Below are 25,972 nucleotides of genomic sequence, written 5' to 3'. Positions count from 1 at the left end.
AAAAAAAGGGAGATTTTCAACACTTCGGACAATAACTCCAAAAGGCTTTCACCAATGACCATGAAACTTTGGTGAATTGTTTATATCTATTGATGTAAGCTCCCTTTTAATTTTTATAATTTTCAGATTTTAAGTTTTGGTTTTATGGGGCTTTATTCATAAAAAAAAGGGGATTTTCAACACTTCGGACAATAACTCCAAAAGGCTTTCACCAATGTCCATGACACTTTGGTGAATTGTTTATATCTATTGATGTAAGCTCCCTTTCAATTTATATAAATTTCAGATTTTAAGTTTTGGATTTATGGGGCTTTATTCATAAAAAAAAGGGGGATTTTCAACACTTCGGACAATAACTCCAAAAGGCTTTCACCAATGTCCATGAAACTTTGGTGAATTGTTTATATCTATTGATGTAAGCTCCCTTTCAATTTTTATAAATTTCAGATTTTAAGTTTTGGATTTATGGGGCTTTATTCATAAAAAAAGGGGGATTTTCAACACTTCGGACAATAACTCAAAAAGGCTTTCACCAATGTCCATGAAACTTTGGTGAATTGTTTATATCTATTGATGTATGCTCCCTTTCAATTTTTATAAATTTCAGATTTTAAGTTTTGGATTTATGGGGCTTTATTCATAAAAAAAAGGGGGATTTTCAACACGTCGGACAATAACTCAAAAAGGCTTTCACCAATGTCCATGAAACTTTTGTGAATTGTTTATATCTATTGATGTAAGCTCCCTTTCAATTTTTATAAATTTCAGATTTTACATTTCCGTGTTATGAATTTTTATGCTTAAAAAAGGGGGGATTTTCCAATTTTGGGACAATAACTAACACTTTCACAAAATTTTATGCAACTTTGATAAATTGTTTATATCTATTGACATAAGCTCCCTTTCCATTTTTATAAATTTTAGATTTTAACGTTTTCTTAAGTAATGAATTTTTTTCCTTAAAAAAGGGGGATTTTATGAAACTTTGGTGAATATATTAAAGTAACATCCCTTTTGATTTGTATATATATTTCTAGTTGATCATATAAATTCATTTAAAGCATAAAAGACAAGTTAAAAGAGCAACGGGCGTATCATGCGCTAAAGCGCAGCCCTTTATTAAATATTGTAGAAAGAAGGCTATTTTTACTAAAGAAATAATTGTTTATTTTAACAATATTATCACTCAGAAATTATTGCATGCATTTATTATTGCAATTTTGTCATTTTATGCTAAAATGCATTTTTAATTTTTGCAATATTGAGAAAAAGCCTGTTTAGTTCATTTAAAAAAATTCATAATGTGATTTTAAATTATTGTGATTATAACTCTATCGTATTTTTCGCAATAATTAAAACATTGCAATAATTTCTGAATTGCAGTATTTTGACATCTTCAAGATACATGATATGAAATTAGAGGACCTTAGTTTAATTTTTTTCCTGATCAATTTTATTCCAATTTTTCTGTATATGTGACTTGAATTTCTCCTACAAAGTTACATATCATAAACAAGTTGTGAAGTAAGTTGATTTAAGAGATTTACTATGAAACTGTCAACATTTGTGTGGATTCAAAAGGTTAACTGCAGTTTTAAATTGTCATATGTAAATTAAATTGGAGAAATAAATGATAAAGCTTACTGTTATTCAATTGTTTTTCTATGAACAATTTAAAGTAAATAGAGCCAGATGCCAGAAGATGGTTTTCCTATTATCATATATTTTGTCACTACTTTTTTGTACTCGGAACAAATTTATACTAACAGTTGTCTATAGTAAGTGGATACATTTTTAAACTGCATCAATGTTTTACGTTGCTATTAATCTGTGATATTGTAAGATAAAAAATATTTATATATAGCAATAAAAATGTGAAAATATTTAATGTTTGTTTTTATATGTGTACATGGACAGAGCTGTTGGAATTGCACTATACTGATTGATATTTCAGTCTAGGAAAATATGGGTTATCTATCAGTTGAACTAGCTTGCAGTAACATCAAGTACACTTAGAATGGTTGTTTGCTACTACATGTATTTTTTTCGGGGGTTCGTATAATACTATGATATTGTCGTCCTTGCCGAAAACACATATAGTTTCTGGTCAATAAGTTTAAGTTAATGGATCTTTATAAAATTTATACTGTAAGGTTCAATACCACAAAAGGAAGGTTGGGATTTTTTTGGGGGGTTATGCTGCCAACAGTTTAGGAATTATGGGCCAGAAATGTGCCAAAAAACAAGCATTTTCGTGGTTTATGGACAATAACTTGTGTCTAAGTGTATGGATCTCTCTGACATTGTAACACAAGGTTCCATATCACAAAGGGAAGGCTGGGATTGAGTTTTGGGGTGATTGCCCCTATCATGCAGGAATTAGGGGCAAAAAGCAAGCATTTTTCTTGTTTTCAGACAATAACTGTGTTGAAGTATCACATGTGCCTGTGTGATGAATGTAAAGTGAAGTACCTTATCGTAATTTTTGGCTCAGCTGATCATCTTCCTGTAATAATTAGGCTTCTTTATACCAACAAATTAATGTGGACATATTTAATATTCAATTGTAAAAGTAAACTATAAAATGTAAATAAACTAACATGAATTCAATTATAACACAAACAACGTCTTCTTTGATTATTCTTATCATACACCATTTAAGCAATAACTTTAATAACACCAGATATTTTTATGATCTAGAAAAATTAAGTAACACATTTTGTTTTCCTTGAAAGGAGCGGTTAGGTTAAAAAGGCATCCCCCATCCAAGAATAAACATGCATAATAATTTTATAAAACAAAAATGAACTGTCCTGTTGCAAGTACAGTGAAATGCAACCCCAAACGTTTATGTAACAAAAAAAGTTCTTGTCATTTTTTCCCAATAAGAGAAAGTTTCACATGTTTCAGGGTAAGTTTTTATTAAATTCAAAATATTTTCACTTTTATTAATGTGGTACCCAACACCTTGACTAAAATTAATTTGGCTCGTTTAAATTTCATAAAACTTTGACAAGATATGTTCTTTGACTCTTTGATAAAAATATAAAAATTTCAATAAACTTGAACCAATCACTTTCTCAGGAAAAAAATTGGTTGGATATATAGCAGTTTGACAAACACTAATTTTGATCATTGAGAAGCTTAATATTTCCTTAACAATACAATGTGATTAAAACGTTTAGCTGATTTTACACAGTTATCTCCCTGTAGTGTTAGGTACCACCTTAATTAAGTAGTAAAACTAAAAATTGTGATATAAATTTTACATTTAAATTGTCATGGTTAAAAACTGGTAAATGTTTACTCAAGAGTGCACACGCTGAAATGTCTCACCTTTTTTTACTTATCATTGATATTATGTTGATAAGTCATAAATATAAAGCTTAATTACAACTGTCACATAAACTCAACATTAACCAAGAAAACAAAACATTGATCAATGAACCATGAAAATGAGGTCAAGGTCAGATGAACCATGCCAGGCAGACATGTACAGCTAACAATTCTTCCATACAACAAATATAGCTGATGACCTATTGCTTATAAATTAAGAAAAACAGACCAAAACACAAATACTTAGCAATAAACCATGAAAATGAGGTCAAGGTCAAATAAAACCTGCGCGACTGACATACATCATAAAATATTTCAATACACCAAATATAGTTCACTATAGCATATAGTATTAGAAAAATCGACCAAAACTCACAAACTTAACTTAGACCACTGAACCCTGAAAATGAGGTCAAGGTCTCATGACACCTATGTACACATTACAATGATTCCATACATTAAATATAGTTGACCTATTGCATATAGTATAAGAAAAACAGACCAAAACACAAAAACTTAACTATAACCACTGAACCATGAAAATGAGGTCAAGGTCAGATGACGCCTGCCAGTTGGACATGTACACCTTACAGTCCTTCCATACAACAAATATACTAGACCTATTGATTATAGTATCTGAGGTATGGACTTGACCACCAAAACTTAACCTTGTTCACTGATCCATAAAATATTAAGCTTTTAGGAAGTAAGATAACACTGCCAGATCACAATCCCTATGTCAAGCTTTCTGCAACAAAAGTTGCAAGCTCAACAATAAAATCATGATTATTTTTCCCTAGCAACATAACACTAAAAAGAGACAGACTTGGCAGTTTATTATTTCACATAGAAAATGATAGTGGGAGTGGGGCATCAATAATCCTCTACTGAGTTCAAAATATTAACATAAAATAAAACAAGAATGTGTCCATAGAACATAGATGCCCCACTCACACTATCATTTTCTATGTTCAGTGGACTGTGAAATTGGGGTAAAAACTCTAGTTTGGCATTAGAATTAGACAGATAATATCAATAATACCATAGGGAACATGTGTATTAAGTTTCAAGTTGATTGGACTTGAAATTCATTGAAAACTACCTTGACCAAAAACTTTAACGAGACAGACAGGCAAACGAACAGACGGACACACAGACCAGAAAACATCCTGCCCATAAATGAGGCATAAAAATTTAGACATATTTTGAAATACATTTAAAGATACATGTATAACAGAGTCTTAACATTATCAATGATTAATGCAAATACTGTAAAAGTAAGATGAACCATGCCAGACAGACATGTTCACACAATCATTCTTTACAACCTACATCAATTAACATAATGGTAGTAGAAACCTATTACTTATACATGTAGTAGATGTATCTGATAAATGATCAGACCTCATAACAAAAAATTTATGTTGACCAATGAACCATGAAATTGGGTCAATGTCATGATAACTGTATCTCATGGGCATTTACTTAAGAATTGAATGCTCTTTTTTGTAAATTTATTGGGGTGTAAAAGCGTTGACCGAAGTACATTTTGTATGAACATGATGAAGGGCGGAAGCGCTTCATACTAAAAATGTGCGCACGGTCAGCACTTTTACAACCCTATAAAGTTACACAAAAAAAGCATTCAATACTTATAATTACATTTTTACTTATAGGATCATGAAAACACGCCTTTTATCAAGTTTTTATTTCATTTACCTGTGCACTTTATTGTTGAACCTCGTGTCATCATGAATGAAAAGTTGCATTGTGTAATGCAATTAATTAAGTAATATCACGAGATTGCTAGTTAGCCAATCAGAATAACGTATTATAATGAAACATACATCTAATGTAATCATTTAGCAACAAGTCTATATATATATATACATTAATTATAAAATATAAGTGTCATCCATGCAAGGTTACGGTCATGAGTAAAATACTAATATTTGTTCTGAGGCATTTATAAGATCTTTTTTCAATGTAATTATTATAAATAAGAATGATAAGAGATATATGGATTCACAGGAATGAGCCATCAACCCAACACCAAAATAAGAAGTAAGATATTTAGAGATCAAACAATGTTCTTAATACATAATTAATTCAACAAATACAACAAATACAAATCAAATATGTTTATTGGATAATCAATATATATGTACAGTGCACAATTGATGTCTTCCACACAATGAACAGATATTAAAACAATTAATACAAAATAAATGCATATACATTAGAAATAATATCTGGACAGAGCTAAATACAACAAATACAACAAATTACAATTACAATAAACATATCCTTCAAATTTTAGCCACAATATTTTTGAAGCCATGAACATGATGAAATGGTATTCAAATCTTAATGGTTGCAAGTATTACTTGTTTGTGTTTCTTCAGTTTTTTAAAATTTCTGACCAGCTTGCAATTTGGTTAGAATTTCGATTGAATTGCAAAGGTGGAGAGAAATGTGCAGCTATTACCAAGTCGAATTAATATCAAAATGTAGTTCTTGTTTCTATAAACTAAGAAATATCAAATTCAACTTTGAATAGCAATGGCTTATATAATGTATTAAAAACTCCAATTAATAGTTAAGCACCTTTTCTTTCTCCATGGCCAGTTGTTTTTAAAATATAGACAAATCGTTGTAGTCATTTGTTTGCAAAAGTTGATAGTACTAATAGATCATGGTCTCTGATATTTCAGAAAAATGCAAACAATTCAAGAGTGTATCTTACTCTTCAAATACTACATCTGAAATTAAATAAAACATTTAATTACTTTCTGAGACTGAGGTTTAAATTTCCTAATTATTGGGAAGCCTTCATCACAATTCATCATGCAGCTTGTTGTTTTCACATATTTCTGCATAATTACAGTTGACTAAGTCATCATAATACTTCATAAACTGTTTGTATTCACATATTTCCTGTCCACATGCAGGTATAACAACAGGCTTTTCATTGACAAACATTCTCACTACATAAACCTCTTCTGGATCTTCACTGGCCTCACACTGGTATAGTCCTATGCCAAAACTGGCAGACATTGGCACTATCTTACTTGTTCTAAATAATCGTTCCTTTTGAGATTTATAATTATCAGCTTTCAGGGGAATGGAATCATTAAATAAACCAAATGCAGTGTAAATAGGAATAATAGTTTCTGCATGTGCAAACTGTATATCTGCTACATTATAACTGAAAAGAAAGAAAAACGTGAGAATAAAGTAAACAAACTAAGAACTTTCTTCATTGTATGAAGTATTAATTATAAGGCTTAAATTAATTTATTGTTTGTTTCCTCAATCCAGACCCTGCCAAGTCAGGTGTGGGTAGGTAGGAAGAAAAATAATTTTATTTGACTTAGTTTTGACAATAAAATTTTGTGAGTCGGACCGTTATTGTCAAATCTAAGTCAAATATTATTTTATTCATTTCTGATTTTCAGGCTTGCAGGATCAACTGATATTGTTCCAGCTTTTTGGAAAAAATAATATTTTATTTTATGCCTAACCTTCAGGTTACATGAAGCCTGTATGGCTTATTACCCCTCCACATGTGTATATGATTATAACTTGGTGACTGCAGAACATATAAGTTTGCAGAACTCATAAAAAGCATATAAATGTTTTCTTATAAAAATCATATTTTTTTCTTCATTATTGTGTACCTGAATCAGGCTGTTAGTTTTTCTTGATTCAATTGTATTATATTGTCATTACTAGGCATTTTATACCTGACTTTGCGTTATTTCGTTTTACTCATTGTTGAAGGACATACGGTGACCGTTAGTTGTTAATTTTTGTGTCATTTGGTTTCTTGTGGAGATCGAGTTGTCTTGTTGGCAATTAATTATACTACATCTTTTTATTTTTAAAAGCTGTTTATCTAGATATACTATCAACTCTGATTTTGTGAGTTCAAAACATGAGCCATGTGAAGATATGTTGGGCTCAAATCTTAATTTACAAGGACTATCAGTTCTCCTACTGAAGGCTCATGTTGTTCTCTCTGTTAACTCTGACTCCTCAAACCATAAGAACTGGACACCATGATTTATCCAAGGTAATTGAAAGTGGTGTGAAACATCACACATCTTTGTTGGCAATTTGTTTTCTCAGATATTAATCAAGTTCAACACAGACCATTTTTTTTTTTTTACTAAAATGAATTTGAAAATATTTCATTTCTGTCCTTTTGATATTGATATAATTTACACATAAACCTGGTGGATATCTTTTGAGATATAACACATTAACCCAGATGATATTTCAAATGCTGCAGTTCAATTAAGCTGTGAAGATTGAAGATGAGTTCACTTACTCTACACCATTCCTAGCTTTATGGATGACATCATTTAGCTGTTTGAATACATTGCTGTTAAATGGACATGACATTCCCCAGTTAACTGAGTGGCCATAACCTCTTTTCCAGTATTGCTACAAAATATAAAAAAGGTAAGTAAAGAAGTTTCACAGAAAAAAAACCGTATCAACAGTAAGAGTAGAGGTAGGTGCTTTTTTGGTACATCATTTTATGTGAGCAATATAAACCACCATTTTTAAGGGACTTTGTGGTTGATGGCCAATTTTTTTCAAGTTTCTGCAAAATTTAAAAGCGACCCTTATCAAAAAAAATTTCAATCAAAATTTTGTGAACCAGGGTCCCTAACATTATGACAATTAAACTGAGAATATCATACCAAAAATATAGGTAGATAAATTACTATACACACATATAATTCTTTGTATAAAGAAAGATAGAAGAATTTTCTCACAGCCCGTTAATATTCTGATAAAAATAATATTGATTAGTTTTTTGTAAACAAATATAACACTGCCTCTCCCTACCCCCTCCCCCCAAAAAGCAAAAAAAGCATTCAGGGTCCAAGTAGCCTTAATTTCTTATCTGACAAAAAAAAATCCATATCAAAATTTAATTTATAAGATAAAAATCAGGAAACAAAAATTATTTTACTTAATATTTTTTTGATTTCCGTTCATTGTGATTTTATTCTAAGAAGTCAAATGATCAGATGAATTTTCTTATCATTTATTGTGTATTGATATAGATTTCTGCTGTCATCATTTTTTCTCAGTATAATTGTATTGACGTAATCAAGGATTTTTATACAGTTGACATTTATCATGTTTATACAAATCTGTTGCAATCATCTGTTGCTAACATCAATTATTCTCATTGTCTTATTTGTTTGATTTATGTTGGTATATTATATACTATATATATATATTCAATAGCTTACCTTCAAATCATAAAGATATTCAAATATAAATAAATCTTCCTTTTCTAACATATCACACCAATCAGACTTATCAAACATGGCTAGTTCAAAGGCACATAAATGGTGAATAGTCTGGGCTTCTTCTGTAATAGAAATTAATAAAATATTCTAAAACTTTTGGGAACAATATGTACATTTCTGCCTAATTTCAACCTAGTTTTTGAAAGCTAGATGTAATGAAGAACTTAGTATAAGTATTGTTAATAAAAAAAATTCTAAAACATTTTTTTGGGACAATATATACATTTCTTCCTAGTTCCAACATTGTCCAACTAGTTTTTGAAAGATGTCATGACAAACTTATATTAATTTCATTAACAGATAACTCATCAGATAAGTAGAACTACATGTTTGTCAATGAACTATGAAAATGAGGTCAAGGTCAGATGAAACCTGCCAGAATGACATGTGCTTCTTGCAATCATTCCATACACGACATAAAGTATACCTACTGCTTATATATTAGTATCTGAGAAACAGACCTAATCATGTTACTTTAACCTTAATCACTAATCCATGAAATGAGGTCGAGGTCAGATGAACCCTGTCTTAGGCTGAAAGATGTGTAGATATTGCAAGGAACCCATATACCAACTGTAGTTATCCTTTTACTAAAAATGAGTGAGCAATTCACAATACAAAAAAAAATGTTAAAGCAGTCACTGATCCATGAAAATGAGGTCAAGGAATATGTACCTAGAATGTATGACAGACAAAAACTTTGTAACATAGGGGTCTTCTACCTTCTGAAATATAAATCTTTATTCAAAAGGTTTACACTGCCAATGCTGGATAGTAAAATCTTTGTCTCGATGTTAGAGACAGTTTTTTTTTTATGTTTCACTAGTGTAATATGGTTAAGATGATTCTTAAGGAGGCTCGAGGGTATAAAAATATTAGAAAAAAAATAAACATTTATTTTTCATTACAAATATTATTCATTACCCTTAGTAGTTGTTACTTTATCATATGGTACAAAAATCATTCAAAAAAATCAATTCCTGTTGTCCCCAGATGACTTTTAAAATGTATATATATATATCATAGAGAAAGCTCCAAATTATCTCCCTTTGGTGCAAAAAATGCCATTTTTTGGCATTAAAATTGAAATATCTTTTTAACTCATCGGTGACCTATATTTTTTATTATAATTTTCAAATAAGTTGTACATAAACCAAACTTTTGTAATTTGAGAGATTTCTGTAATTAAGTTCTTTTTTTATTTCAATATTACCTCTATTTTTCCTACATGTATTAGTTCAACAGAAAAAAAGTGCCTCTATGAAAATGTATGCTTCTTTCGAAGCCAGATTGTGAGCGTAAATAAGCGGTGACCCGTGTTTTTATTTTATTTTACTATTAAGTATAAGATAAAGTTCTTTTATAGAAAAATATAGCAAAATCCTAAATTATAAAAAAAAAAATGATTTAGACCCACAAGCCTCCTTAAGCCATTAAGGTGTCTGGTGTGATTGACAGATTCATGTCAATAGTTTTTGACTGTTGGATTTTACAGTATGATTTTTTTTTCATTATATGTTGAGATTCATAGAGAGATAAGGTGCTTTAATAGAGAGAAAGGGCAAACTAAATGATAATAATATTCATTGATAGTTGCATTTTGATATATATGCAACATGAAAATTGAAATATCAGAAGAGGATTTTCTTTTTTTCAATGTATGTGGTGGTGTACAAATGTAACTTCATGTATCTGTTTTGGTTGAAGTGACCCCTTCTGATGTTTTGATTTTCATTTTTGGTGATCATTTGTGAAGTACAAATGTACTGTTAAATGTTAATAATTAAAAAATGATCAAGAATCTTGTGAAACTTCTGAAATATTATTTCTAATTTAACTTGTTGGCTACAGTTTGAATAAAGATATATATTATAAAATTATATAAAAGCTTCAGGTGTTTTTATCGTGTTTATGTGATGCTTCATGCATGTCATGTACATGTACCTGAATTTAAAGTCTTTAGTCCAAGTTTGTCAGCAATCTTTTGAGCAATTCTTTGCATCTCAGCTCCATACTTAAATGAAGTATGTTCTGGGGCGGCTGTTTTATTATTTTCAACTGATTTAATATATTTGGAACAAGTGTCAAAGAACCTCAGGAGTTTATCATTTATTGCCGGCTTCACATTTTTCCGTGATTCCCCATCCAATGTGTCAGTTAAACCCTCGTAAAATGACGCACAGCTTGCCTGTGTTCGCTGCTTATATGTGACACCATAGAAAATGTTTTCCAAATCACCAGTAAATAGTAAACTAAACCTTCGCCCAAATCTCCTCCCAAGTGAAAAATGTTCATCTTCTCCTAGGTCAGACAAATGACCAGCCTGTGTTTCTGGGAAAGGATTTTCCCATGAATTAAGAAAAGGAAACCTTTTAATAACCTCAGGGTTGCTCTTTAGGATATTTCCAAGTGCTGTCATTTGCTTTATCCAAGATAAAGTAGGTGATCTAGACCCATGTCTAAGAATCAAGTTCAAATGAATAATTTGACATTCTTTATTGTCATAATCAACCCAAATTTCCTCATCTTCCCCTATAAATTCATCTATATCTTTTCCCCAGAAATATGGTGTTTTAGTTGAATACAAAGGAATCCTAAAATCGTTACGGCCCATTCCATAATTTGCTATGAATAATGATAAAAGACATAAGATGAACAAAAGCAGACTATCCATTTTCACCGGAAGTTACTGAAACCAAAAGTGAAAGTAGATTTTAAAAATATGTCTTACGTACCGAATACAAAATATCGAACATTAAACTTTTTAAAGAGGATTTTTAGACATATTGATAAAAATAATGATCGCATTTTTTTTTAAATACTGTATTATTAATATGATCGTTTATCAAAGTGATTTTTCTGAGCCATATAGGCTTTTAATTGATACCAAAAGTTGGGGTTTATTTCGGGATTAAATAGCTTCTTTTATATCACACAACATCCTGTTTGGTCAAGCTCCAATTCAGAATCTGAAAGATGAGTGGAGACAAAATTTATTCGAGACATGTAAGATTATATAAGATATTAAAATACAACAGCGTTTATCCATTCATAAGTCAAGAAGGTCATTGCAAGTTTAGATGATCCTGAGTCTAAGGCTGAAACTTTGATGGCTTGAGACTTTGACACAACTAATTTATCTCTAGAGAAGATCTACTACCATGACTACTCTAGTCTCTGGAAATACAATCATCTAAATAACCTTTATCATAGATACTGTATATGATTTGAACAGAAAGTAAAGAAGATTAAAATGAAATATCTAACCATGAAAATTATAGCACACCTGCACTTAGTCAGACAACACATGCAAGTGAAGAACACCCCAAAAATGTATTATGAAAATGTTTCAACTCCAACCTTACAATATTAGAGGTCAAATTTGATATACCAGAAATTGAATATGATAAGGTCAATAACGATCTTACTACCATGTTGGGACCTCTTATAGTCGACTATATGATATGGGGTTTTCTCATTGTTGAAGGAAATACAGTTAAAATTGAGAATAGAAATGGGGAATGTGTCAAAGAGACAACAACCCGATCATAGAGTAGACAACAGCCGAAGGCCACCAATGGGTCTTCAATGCAGCAAGAAACTCCTGCACCCAAAGGCTTCCTTCAGCTAGCTCAACAATTCATTGCATCCACTTTATTTGAACTTTGGTGGATACATGTACATGTAAAATATATCTGTTGTCTCATAGGCTATCATCCCACATCTCCTTATTTTTATATTACCATGAATACATTTGTAGATGTAGTTATTTAGAAAATGTTTAGCATGCATGACATAAAGTGATTCACTTTCATGATTGTTATTGAACCTATTTCCAATGGCAATGGATATACATGTAGACATGACAGTTGGATGGAAGATATACATGATATATAGGGAAGAGAAAGAAGCCTATTGAATTTTGGGTCAATGGATCAGAGGGTAATCATGGTAATGTCACTATGTACAATGATGTAAAAAAAAAAAAAAAATGAAAACAAATTCAGATTGAAATGTAGAACTCAACATGCTCAAGATTCACATGGTCAATGATGGTTGACTGTATTTAATCTTCATCCATATATACATGATATACATGTAGTAAACATATAATAAATGTGAAGTTCATGGAAGCCTATTGATTTTGAGGTCTTCATGTCAAAGGTTAAGTGTCACTAAATATAGCAAAAAATAGTGTCTAGTTCATGTAGTTCATGTAGTTGGTAGCTTAAGTGTCCTTTGCTTGATTTAAAAGGAACTTATTCATTGTTATTCAGATGGAAGACAAAAAAAGGGGGGGGGGTGTAGGAGTCTATTAATTGTGAGGTTACCAGGACAAGGTTCAAGGTCAATGCTACCAAAAAATTTGAAACAATCTAATGTAATAGGATGGTATCCATGGTATCCCATTTAATACAGGTGAAAAATTAGCAATACTACATGACTAGTATTTTGAATCCTTGAACATTTGTTGAAATGACATGAACATGATGAATGAAATTGTTTTCTGTAAAAAAAAAAAATCTTTAAATTTATCTGATACATGTATGTGTTTTTGCACTTTAACATGTTTAATGAAGATATTTACCTATTTTTGTATATTTGGTCAATACTATATATTATTAATTAACTACACTGTTATTGGACTTAATATGATGAAAACTGCCAATGCAATATAATGTGTAAACTCGGCCAATACAGAATAACTCGGCCAATATAGATTTTTTTCTGTATTGGCCGAGTTATTCTATATTGGCCGAGTTGACACAAGTGCAGGATTTCGGAACGTCTCTAGATTTTACAGAGAAAGACACGATAAACACAAACTGAAAGTAAACAGTTGTTTTGAAGACGCAGTTGTCATTTAGTTATCTTAAACATGCTGAAAGACAGTCACATTCATTTAAAACGTACTTTGAAAGCAGACGATAGAACTATTTCAGGTTTGGGGAACAAGTAGATTATCACAAAGTTCATTTCTTGACGACCTCATAATTTCACATCGATTTTAAATTAGTTTCTGCATAACACATGCAATGGCAGTACCTTTCCAATTACTATTTATGTGTTGCGTCTAAATTTAAGTTGTAACACTTTATAGTGACTGAAAAAAGTAGAAAAATTCATCAGATGAGAAAATGCTGAAGACACCTGGAAACAGCACGAGATCATTATGTATTGCATCTAATAAAAAGAAACAAACTGAGATTTGGATAGTTCCACTTCAAGGTAAAAATATTTATCTCTTTTGAAATGAAATTAAAAAAATATTGTAACACTGTAGTTAATTAATAAAGATATTATTACGTGTATTTCTGTATTGGCCTTGTTATTGGTCCTCGGCCAGCTGTATTGGCCTTTGGCCTCGCCTCAGGCCAATACAGCAAGCCTCGGACCAATAACAAGGCCAATACAGAAATACTTACGTAATAATATCATACTATACCTAATAGGGTAGTTATAATATTGTCCTTTGATGATTTTGTTTTCCTTCAAATGTTTGCACAGTCATGACAGTATGCAATACTATGATAAGTAAAGAAATCTTTAATAAAAATTTGCAAAACAAGATCTAAAAATGTGTCAATATAACAGAAATTGGCAATAGACTGTGTATTGGGCAAACTTTAAAAATATACAACATGTGCAAAGAAACTATTTGCAGCAAAATGACCAATAAGATGAACTCTGCAAATAGATTTCAAAATTGAAGTACACTCTTACATTGATGTTTTATAAAATAATTGACCTTGATTGACAATTTTTATATATTTTTGTATTTAAATTTTGGAGGAAAAAACTATACATGATATAGGAGAAAGATATAAAACTGAATTATTATCATCAATACAAAAATCAACAAAGAAACTTCTCAGACAGTCATGACTCATGAATTATATTTGGGTCTTTAATGATTTAGAGTTGCCATGGTTAAAAATGCACATAGTTCCAGGCTCTTAACTGACTAAAGCCCCTGTGTTTCATAGATACCAACTTGATCTACATGTACAACAGAATTAAAATCTATATTAATTAAATCCCTTTTTGACCACAAGGGAAAAAAAAAATATTTAGTCCACAAGCATGACAAGACAGAACAATGTACATGTATGTATGCTACATTGATATACATGTATTGTATGTAGTTTAATTTGGCTGCCAGAAGTTTTAGTTCATGTAGCGTAAATAGAGATTAAATTATGAAACCTGTCCGGAAAAGTCTGTACATTAAATACAGAAGGGGATCCAGGGGGGGGGGGGGGGGGGGGGGTCTGGGGGTTGGAACCCACCTTTTTTTTAGACGATCAATGCATTTGAATGGGGACAAGTAGTTGGAACCCGCTCTTTGTCCTGGTTTAGGACCCCCCTTTTTTTAAATGGCTGGATCCGCCCCTGATATATAAATAAATTTATAGTACAACACTTTAAGATTGCACTCAAACCAGTGATTAATTTGTCAAGTGCAGTTACCTCAACAGGTCAAATAATATCAGAATTAGTTCAAAATGATTAGGATGTTCTGGTATGTGACATTGTGTTCACAACATTATTGAGTCTGTGAAAACAAAATTAAGTAAAGGTCAAGATTTAGAACAATGGTGCAAGTTTACTTATTATGACATATACATAATCTAAAAAAAAAAATCATAATTTACCCTATAAATGTAATTGGATCACTATACTGAACATGCTATAAGATGTCGCTTAGATTTTGGTGTAAATATATGTCACTCAATAAATTTACCAAATTAGGGGATCAAAATGATATAATTAGGTAGTAATAAATTACCTAGAGCCAGTTTATTTCATCATGTTACATGTAGATAACATTTACGCTGAAGGCAATTTAGTATTCCGATTCCTTGAACTTATATGTAAACAATTTATAAGGCATATTACTAGTGATTCCTAAAAGCAGTAGCTACCCAAACTGCCTGTTAATGATGTCGGCCAACTATTTTGCATGGAATTCCTATGGAGATCATAATTGCAAGAATGTAGGTTAATTTTTGACAGACTATTGAAATTTTTAATGATTTAAAAACTTTTCAACGACATGTTTCTATACAATGCTAGATAAGTTTAATCAATTTAAAATTACTAGCAAAACACAAAAAATCATAAAAAGGAATAAAAGATTTAAATGTGTGGTATCCCTGTATAGCTCAATGAGACAGCAGCAAAACAAAACAAAATTAAACACAATTAAGACAGACTACAGGTTATTTACCATTATTTACCATTAACATACAGTCTACAAAAATTGTCATCTATTGGCCATAAGGTTGCCTATAATTGCTTACATCCACTTCATTAGAACTTTTGTGGATAGTTGTTGTATTTGTATTCATTCCACATCACTTTATTATAACAGTGTAGTGCTGGCACCATTTGTCCCTTCAATATTTGTAAATGTAAATTGACCCTATGTCTGTTTCAAATTCTATATGGCCCCTGAGAACACAGTTATTTCGTAGTGCATTTCTTTTAGACAATACATTCAAATTAAAAAAGTCCTACTGCTCTTTCTCAAAAAGATTTTTACAGTGTAGTGTACTACCAGTGAGACAAATAATATCAAAATTATAGAAACTTCTACCAGCTCTAACTCAAAATATTGACAGTTCTGTGTTAAGGGGGTGTAAAATTCAGTTTGACAGCTTCAGACGTGATAAAATTTGAACTGGACCAAATCACTACTTAACATAAAGATTCAGCACCTAAATTTTTTTTACATGTAATTACATCCCCTGACTTAATATTTCATGCATTTGATATCAAGAAATAAATTGGGAAAGAGTATCAAATAAAACATGCAAGTTTTACACTGTTTACACTAGCTATAGGGACTATATTCGTAGACAACAAAAACCAAAGGACGATAACTGTGTCCTTAGACCATATATGAGAAAATGTCAATCCCCTTGTTTTTGTGTCAAATATAATTTATAAACATTTGATTTGCAGGGATATTAATATAAATAGATAACTATAATATTTTGTTCTTGTTTATAACATTTTGGTAAACTGAAAATTTGAATAACACTGACCCTGTCATTCTGTCATACCATTATTTTTATTCTTCAAAAATAACTGTCGATTTTTTTAATTTAAAAAAATGATATTTAAGATAAAAAATAAAACATGTGACTGTATTTAAAAATAAGTTATCTGTAATATGACAATAAGAAGTTATAGATACATGAGATACATGTACATGTAATAACAGATGACTTAAAAATCTGTTACTACGTAACATGTGCATGTATTAGGACAAGAATGCATATGATTTTAGGCTTGATAAAAGAGGCCAGAGATCTGAATTCAGGTCTGAAAATAGCTATGCATTTATTCTCCTGCTACAAAAGTGAAATTATGTACCTCATGTTCATGATCTTATGATTTTCTAATACATGTGTAATAACCAAGTATTTGTGTTGACTATGTTTTCGCACATGCATATTTCTAATAAAAGGTCAAAATTTTGGTAGGATAATACTATAATGGTTTTATAAAACCTTGATATTAACATAAAAAAATTATTCCAATTAGAATTGGTTGCTTTGGATTGTCATGATTGTAATTGTACTGAAAAAGTTTGCACTCATACCAATGGCGGATCCAAAACTTTTCCTAAGGAGGGGCCCGCTGACTGCCCTAAGTGGGGGGGCCTCCAGTCATGCTTCAATGATTCCCTATATAATAATAAAAAAAAATCCCACGAAAGGGGGGGCCCAGACCCCCCTGGATCCACCTATGCATACATGTTATATTTTTGAAACCATAAAAGTTAGTATCCCAATTATTGTACCACTTTCACTAGATAAGTGTTCACCGATTTGATAAAAATTCATAATGTAATTTTTTTCATTTTTCTTCCCTCAATCCATATATGATTTCTTACTTGATAGATCATTGAGAAGTAACAGATGTTGAAAAATTAAAAATAAAAGAAATATATATATACATATAAATCTCTCATTAATAACCATACGTGACAGTTGTAAAGTGACTTAGTCCTGTCTCAGCATAAACATATTCATAATTTGGACCTTAAATTTACATCTCTGGTTAGGAAAAGGTTGTTTATTATGTCAGCTTTCAATTTTTCTTATGCAATGCACCAGGTAAGCAGAATTAGCAGATCAATATTGCTGAAGAATGAATATACGCATTTGTATAAATTAGTCTTAGGTACAATTAAGTGAGTTTTTCATTGATGAAAGACTTTCTTACACATTTAATAACGATGCGGTGAAACTTCCATACTTGAATAGTTAGCTTTGATAAACAACTACTATTTGTATGACAGTTTTCAATCTATGAATTTTAAATGAATTATAAAAAGATTTGAAGTTTTTTAATTTTTAACTATATTTTTTATGCTATTTAAACCTATGAATTGATGGGCGTTGTTCTTCCTCCCTTTTAATGTACAAAAGTTTAAATCTAAATAATATAAAGATAAGATAATATGGTATGATTGACAATGAGACAACTATCTACTTAAGTTCAAATGGAGTGGATGTATGTAATTATAGGCAACAGTTAGGCCTTCCACAATGAGAAAAACCCATACCATAGTACATGATTGTTAAAGATTTCTAAGAAAAACTGTAGTTGTGTATCTTTTAAAATTAATATTTCTTAGTTTGCTAATGAAATAGAACTTTTTGTATTCTTTCAAGTTTCATACAAAGAAACTAAATTTGAATTTAGAATTTACTAATAAATCATTCAATTTTAATGCCCAAATGAAAAATAATTAATAGTTTCATTCAATTGGTTTATTTAAATTACATGACTTTTTCTCAGCATTTTTTTTTTATACCAGGTATGACGTCCTTATGAGAAAGATTTAAAGTTATATAATTAGATAAACTTTATTCCTGTGAAAATAGAAAGATTATTTTTGTAAACTATTAACTTAAATCTCATTTTAACACTCATTATTTTAAGATCAGATTTAAAATGTCTAGGATAATTCCCACAAAAATTAATTTTCAATCTAATATGTAAAATTTGAAGGCCTTTATGATTAAAGAAAGAAATTTTTGTAAAGTACAGAATAAAAAAAAGTTGAGTACTCATAAACTATATATATAATAGAAGTTTTTTTTTTAAAACAAGAGGATGTTTCTCAACTACAATATAATCTAAGGGCAACAACCCTGAGATGAGATGTTGCAGAGAAAAATCCTTGTATTGCTGTTTTTCTAGGCAATGTCAATTTCAATAATGTAGGCTCATGACATCATATATTTTTTTCAGAGAAATTCAATATGACATGTCAATTGGGTAGTGTAACTGAAAAATGATCACAATAAAAAAAGAAGATGAAAGCAAACATGGCAAAGTGTGACAAAATTGGGATAATATTTAAAATTTATCAAAACTAGATAATTTTAAAGTGTCTGTTCAAGGTTCTGATTCTCTCTGTAGGTTATTTTTGAATTTGATGAAATTTATGACTGTTGAAATTATAATTACATATTGTATCTTGTACTTTTATTGAGAGCATACTTATTGTGACTGTGAGTACTGTCATTATTTGATCAAAATTGCCTCCATACATCTTTATCATTGTCTTTTTCATTGAGGAAAATTAACTTTTACAACTATTTTATTTTAAATTATTTTACACAGAGATAATAGGGTACTGGGAAAGTGAGCTTTTATTTTTATTTGAATTTTTATTAATGTCTGTTAGAAGAAAAAGAAAAGCAAGCAAAGGTTGTTTATAAAGTATTTCAAAATTTGAAGATTTTTTGGAAGAGACTATTTGAATTCCATTCAAAATGATAATTTTGTATGTTTTTCTTAGACAAACGCTTTGTACAGCAAACACTTTGAAGAACTTAAACAGTCATAATTGATGTTGCAACTTTGATATACATGATTCATTCAAACTTGGAAGTAGTTCAATGTCTGCATCATTTTAAATTTGATCAATTATGTGTATCAAAGTTTTACTGAATGTACTCTATTCTTTTTTAAGAATCCCTTCTGTTTGTTAAATGTATATATATCCATTCATTCAACAGGAAGCAATAACCAACATGTATCTTGCAAGTATACATCAGGAACTTCAGTGCAAATGTTGTAGATTTTTATTTTGCTTTATCTTATTGAATGTGAAAATTACCTCATAATAAAAAGGCATATTATTTAAGGATAGATTACAGGGTTACCAGGAATACAGGTCTTTTTTGAAGGCCTATTAAACTTTTATATTGAGAGATACACTTTAATTTGGTATTAAAAAACTATATTCTAAAATTTTCTTATTAAAAATATCTCTTTGCTCTACTTTTCCCATCCCAAGATAAATAAATAGAGAAAAAAGTATCATAATCTAAATCATAGGGAAACTTCCGATCAATCATATGGTAGGTTAGGAGATATGAATGACCTTAACATTTCTCTTGTAGGTGAAAATATAGGAGATCTAAAAATATCATGTGATAATTGAAAATCATATTTTTTTTAAATTTTTATATAACCCCTTGAAATTACATGATCGTGGAAAAAAAGTTCAAAGTATTATTTAAAGATCCTTGGCTTACTAACTAAAAACTTGAGTAACATTGTATTGAACAGAATCATTAAAAGTTGGCAAAACTTGAGTCCCATTAGGTTTGTTCATTAAGTTACTGGCATAAGTAATTTTATTGGAAATCTCTATCATTACATTAAGCATGTTAAGTTTTGAAGTTTCCAGGAACATAATTGTGCAATCACAATTGCAGTCTTTGTTAATGGGATTTGAAATATTTGTAAGGTTTAAGAGTATTACATAAGAATAGAAAATAACTGTATTTGAGAAGTTGCCCGTGACTGTCAATTTTTGACTGTGGCAAATCTTCAAGTACAGTACTTTTACGAGCTGACTTCACCTGTTACGTTGTTACACTTAGAGTTTAGCCAAGTGAAAGGGGAAACTTGTTTTGTGTTGAAAACAAGCTTAAATTCTTTTTTTACATGTATTTACATGCATAGATATGTACACAATGTATATATATCTACCAACAACATGCCTGCACCATCTGACTATGGTCATTAGTAATTGTATACAAGAAAGATTTAATGTTCTTTCATTTGATTTCTTTTCAAACTTTAGGCTTTCAAGAGTATGTTGAGTGACAGCTTGTTGGAGTTTCTATGAAATCAACACAATCTTTTGTTAGTGAAAATTATCTATATTGATTATCAACTATTTATACACTGAAAAGATTCATTTCTGGTGCATCAATGAAATTTCTTTCATACGTGGCTCAAAAGGACAGTAAATTTTCCATCAGAATTCAACTATTTATAAACTCAACATTTGTTGATAGTAAAATAATGAATTACAACAACAAATTTGTATTGCAAAATTTCATGTTATGAGGTTAATTAAGTTCTTAGTAGGAATTTGTATTGACTCTCAACATGTTAAATGGGAAATTATATGTTGCATGGTTATGAAACTCTTGGTTTGTATATGTACAGTAAATGATGTACTGCTCTTGATGCTCTTGTCCAATCATAAACATAGTTTCCATATGACCATCTCTGATCAGATTTGATTCTTATTTTATCACTATATAGATATAGGAAGATGTGGTGTGAGTGCCAATGAGACAACTCTCCATACAAATGACAATTTAAAAAGTAAACCATTATAGGTTAAAGTACGGCCTTCAACACGGAGCCTTGGCTCATATATTTTATATTAACTTAAGTTATTTATTTTTTATTCTTTTTCTTAACTTTTGATCAATGGGGGAATGAGAAAAGCATGATTGCCCAAACAAACAAAGAAAAAAACTTACAGAAATGATCCTCATGAGGTACTAAAACATGAGATTAAATCTAAAACATGTAAAAGATAATCATGATAGCGATCCATTGGGCACTTGCAAATGCTTTAAAAATATAAATCTATCTTCTGTCATGCACTTTTTTAAAGCAGGATATACTGAAAAAGAAGAAATTTTCATGGAGGATTTAATTTCGTTTATTTCTTAGAAAGTATACAGTCCACGAAATTAAAACCTCCTCGAAAATTTAACCCACATATAATATCACTTCCATTTACTAGAAACCAAGAAATTAAATCCCAATGAAATCTTATATAGAGACATAACTACGAAATTTTAACCCTACGAAAATTAATGTTTCTACAGTTTATGTTTTAGACATTAGACTAATCTTCTAATGATTTAAGTCATGCAATCTTAGTTCTTCGTCTTGTACTTGTTTACTCTCAAACATATATATCTCTCCTTTGCTTAACCTGCAAAGGACAAAGTAGAAACTTATTTTTCATTAATTTTATTCAAATATTGAAAGTCGGTTATTCATATTTATAATAAATACTACAATGAATCAATCAGTTTCTCCAGAATGTTTATCTAAAGTCTGTATGTAGTAGGAATAGAAGACTGGTAAAACAATTATGGTACATATATGTATTTGCACAAGAGTCATATAATATTGTTCTTCAGAAACATGAAAAGGGGAATTTTGTGGAGTGTTAACTGTTTAAATGAAAAAGCCAGCTGTCAAAAGTTGGACCCTGAAATAATTGTCCAAAATAGAAATTATTCATTATTCCACTGAAAACTGATCCTGCATTTACACGAACTTAATTTATAAATCATAGTTGTTTCAAATGACAATCTTTCTTAGTTTCAATTAAAAAGGACTAAGCTTAAGTGATAAACATTTGAGATTTCAGTAAATTAGTCCAGTCAAACTAAGTTCGAACCTCAAACTAATTGCAACAGAAAATGTTTAAGTTCTTATCTATAGCATAAAAGCCCTAAATATACACATAAAAAAGTTTCATAAAATCAAACTTGAGGAAACCTCAAAATCAGCATTTTTAATTTCTTATGGAAATTAACATTGGAAGGGGAGATAACTCCACAAAAATAAGTCTTTTTTTTTTTGGCAGGTTTTAGTAGATTTTCTTAAAATTCATGTAGAGTATGATACATTGATGGGGTTATAAGTTCGTATTTGACTATATTATATAATCTGCTGCTAATGAAATGTACAAAACCTAAGTGTTATAAGGGTATTTTTTTGGTTTTTTTTTGCACATTTTTCATTAAAAAGAAATGGCAAATTTATGGCTTTGTGACCATTTTGAAAAAGATAATGTGAGTATTTGGTATTGTTTATATCTGTAAATTATATTTGTTCAGTATCTACTTTGTTAAAAGAAACTTTCAACCACAAGAAGAAGAATATATGCTTAATTAGTTTTATTCAATTTGAGATTCTTTACCTTATTAAACGTGCTGAAAAATCTAATAAATTTGGTAAACTAATGAATTATGAAATCTAGATTCAATGGAGATTGATAAAAAATATGAAAGCACCTTTATATAGAGTTGTTTGTTAACTCTAAAGACGGCTAAAATATCAATCAATACATCCTGTTGAATAGAAGCGGTTAAGTTATAATTTTGTATCAATTTTTATTGATATTTCTGCCTTTTTTGCTGAGTTATCTCGCAAATCATTGCAAATCTCTATGGGAATTTTAAAATCGTGATTTTTTTTGTTTTCATCAAGTTAGATTTTTCTGTGAATGTTTGGGGTATAATGCTAAAGATTAAAACTTTAAAATCTTCTGTTGCAATTACTTCAAGGTTAGGGTCAAATTAATGCTAAATTGACTCAATGACTGGACTAAATGTAATGTTGCATACATGTATTGCATCAACATTTCATGCATTTAAAATACAAAGTTATATATTTTCAAACTTGGCCCTTTTATAATTTTTCTCAATAATCACGATAATGATAACATTGTTCAATTTCTGAATCTACAGTTTATAATTTATTGAACAAGGAACAAGAGTTTAAATGTCACAAAAATACAAGGGCAATTTAAATCAAACCCTATTGAAATATTGCATTCTTTTAATGTATTATTTACCATGTTTTACAGACCATTGAATACAAAACATGCAAAAGGAATATATACCATCTTTATGTGTAAAGCATTTTAAATGGTGCTGTAAATTAACCCACTTTAACATGTTTAATACATGGGGCCATTAAGTGTGCTAGAATATAAACAAATCAACAAAATAAATGAAAAAATAGCAGGCTTCAAAGCGCTTGCTCTGTGGTATGGGATTTGCTCATTGTTGAAGGCAGTGACCTATACTTGCTGACTTCTATATCATTTGGTGTATGGTGGAAAGGTTTCTCGTTTGGCGATCGAATCATGTGTTGTAACTTGTAATCTGAGTTGTTATAACTCGTTAATCTTGTTGACATCAGATTTGTATATTAAAAGAATTACAATGTAATATATTAATTCTTAACAAAAATAAAAAATGTTTTTATTTTGTATTTTCCTATGACATGGGCTTTCTATTTAAAATTCTGAGATTTAAATGTTATATTTAGTAGTTGTAAAAATAAAATAAAATAATTAAATAGATGATTAATTTTAAATTATTTGTTAAGCGTAAAATCAGTTATAAGTTAGAGTATGTTTATAAGAAAGCTGATTTCAATTAATCTGCATATCACGAAATCAGCTAACATAGTATTTATCTTATTATGACAGGAAGACAATCTTTTTTTCAAAAATTTGCAAAAGTTTAATACTTACGTCCCTCTTAACTACATTATGTAATGAACAAAAAGTTAAAATAACTCTGATATACCAGAGACTTGATTTATCACCAGGGGCAAAGCCCACCTTTTGGGGTAAAGATTTGTTGACTATATATGATTATATTAAGCATAACTGGAGCTGGTCCCTTTTAAGTCAGTTAGTGGGCTCCCTCTTATGAACATTTCTGGACCCAACACTGTATACCTATTGAAATCAAAATGACTATTTGTGATGAAGCTTCAGGCTTCAGTGCCTGCATTTGTAGGAGGTATTACCTCCCTTGAACACTTAGCTATGCAGTTTTAATGTCAATAAAATGATCTGTTGACAAGTAAAATAAAAAAACTGTAACAATGCCTCAGACAATGTTAGACAAAGTTCTTTGATGTCAGAATCAATTTGTTTTAAGAGATATTAGTAACTGATGATATGGCAATTTCTAGTTTTATTTAAATTTAATATACACACTATAAGATCTTTATTATTCTCTTACCCAACTAACCTAATGATTGAAAAGCTATAAATCATGGCGGGCCTAATAGAAGCTCCTTGTCATATTGAAAAATATGAAAGTAGGGTTATAGTTTTGCATTGATTATGTACAGAACAAAGTTATGCTCTTCTTTTTACCATGTTTACATGGAAAACAAATATAAATTGAAAAGAGTGTTTAGATTTTGTATTGGAGAATATCAAGACCTCAATACTGTTACAGTAATTAAAGTTATTTGAATAATATAAATAATACACACTACTGTTAAAGACGTGCATTTAAACTTGTAACTAGGTAACTCTGAGTTAAAGAGGTGGAACTTTAAATAAGAACATTTATCTAATACAGGTACACACATTTCATATACGGTCTGAAGGTGGAACTTTGTGAAAGATAAAAAATCAAGTAAAACTGATGACATAATTTAGTATATGTACATTACTGGAAAAATCATTAAAAAACATTGACAACTGACGACATAAATAATGACCTCTCATTTTGTAAAATCACTCATCCAATGACCTGAACACTATCTATAAATACTAAGTAAAACAAGTCTATCATCCATACCACAAATACATCATCACATTGCCACGTTATATGAAAAGTTTTTAAATCAATATACTGTACAAAGAGGATTCAACATGTCAGAGAAAAAGCTGATAACTTCAGTAAGTCTTTTCATTTGATTTTATGTTAATTGCAGAGATGACTCTTTAAATTTCTTCCTTGTTCTTAACAATATCACGAATAAATTAGACATAAATATATGCATACAATGTTTTGTTTATACCACACTTTTCTACACTCAAGTTGTAGTTTTTAATCTAAATCAGGTAACAGGTGCAATCCACTAAAAACTTCTTATTTTGAATTCTTTGATCATTATCTTCAAGTTTTCTAAAATTTGAATAAAGACCCTTAAGATTATTGTTTGATTTTTAAGAATAGAGAAGGGGAGAGTAAATCAAGGGGCCCACATTACATGAAAAGGGGTTGAATAAGTTAGATGTAAGATGTAAGATAAATCTACATCAATATCTGGTAACAGATGCAGACATTAAAACTTTTTATTTCTTTGATTATCTTTGAATTTTCCAAAAAGTATGATTATTTAATCATGCATAAAGAAGGGGATTTTAAACCAAGGGGACATTCAAAAACTTTGATTAGCACTTCAAT

General features: G+C 29.9%; 2 protein-coding genes across 5 annotated transcripts in view; one reads left to right on the top strand and one right to left on the bottom strand.

The window, feature by feature from the left end:
* Window positions 1-6,027: 6,027 nt before the first annotated feature.
* LOC139488346 (multiple inositol polyphosphate phosphatase 1-like) lies at window positions 6,028-11,376 on the bottom strand. The gene is made up of 4 exons (XM_071273880.1): window positions 10,614-11,376; window positions 8,610-8,731; window positions 7,670-7,785; window positions 6,028-6,544 (listed from the first exon to the last, which is right to left on the bottom strand). Exons 1-4 carry the CDS (start codon window positions 11,341-11,343, stop codon window positions 6,172-6,174), a joined length of 1,341 nt encoding a protein of 446 aa, XP_071129981.1. The 5' UTR covers window positions 11,344-11,376; the 3' UTR covers window positions 6,028-6,171.
* Window positions 11,377-11,568: 192 nt separating this feature from the next.
* The window catches only part of LOC139488345 (bifunctional 3'-phosphoadenosine 5'-phosphosulfate synthase-like), a 33,517-nt gene continuing 19,113 nt past the window's right edge, over window positions 11,569-25,972 (top strand). The window contains exon 1 of one of the 4 annotated variants that reach the window (XM_071273877.1): window positions 11,569-11,675. In XM_071273877.1, the coding sequence (XP_071129978.1) occupies window positions 11,646-11,675 (30 nt within the window). In that variant the 5' untranslated portion in view covers window positions 11,569-11,645. Of the gene's footprint in view, window positions 11,676-15,598; window positions 15,668-17,633; window positions 17,798-25,260; window positions 25,462-25,972 lie in introns of those variants that run through there. The other 3 variants (XM_071273876.1, XM_071273879.1, XM_071273878.1) reach the window with 3 other exon arrangements.

Source organism: Mytilus edulis, chromosome 9 (genome assembly GCF_963676685.1).
Source record: "Mytilus edulis chromosome 9, xbMytEdul2.2, whole genome shotgun sequence".
Taxonomy (NCBI): domain Eukaryota; kingdom Metazoa; phylum Mollusca; class Bivalvia; order Mytilida; family Mytilidae; genus Mytilus; species Mytilus edulis.
This window is presented reverse-complemented; position numbering and strand designations above follow the sequence as displayed.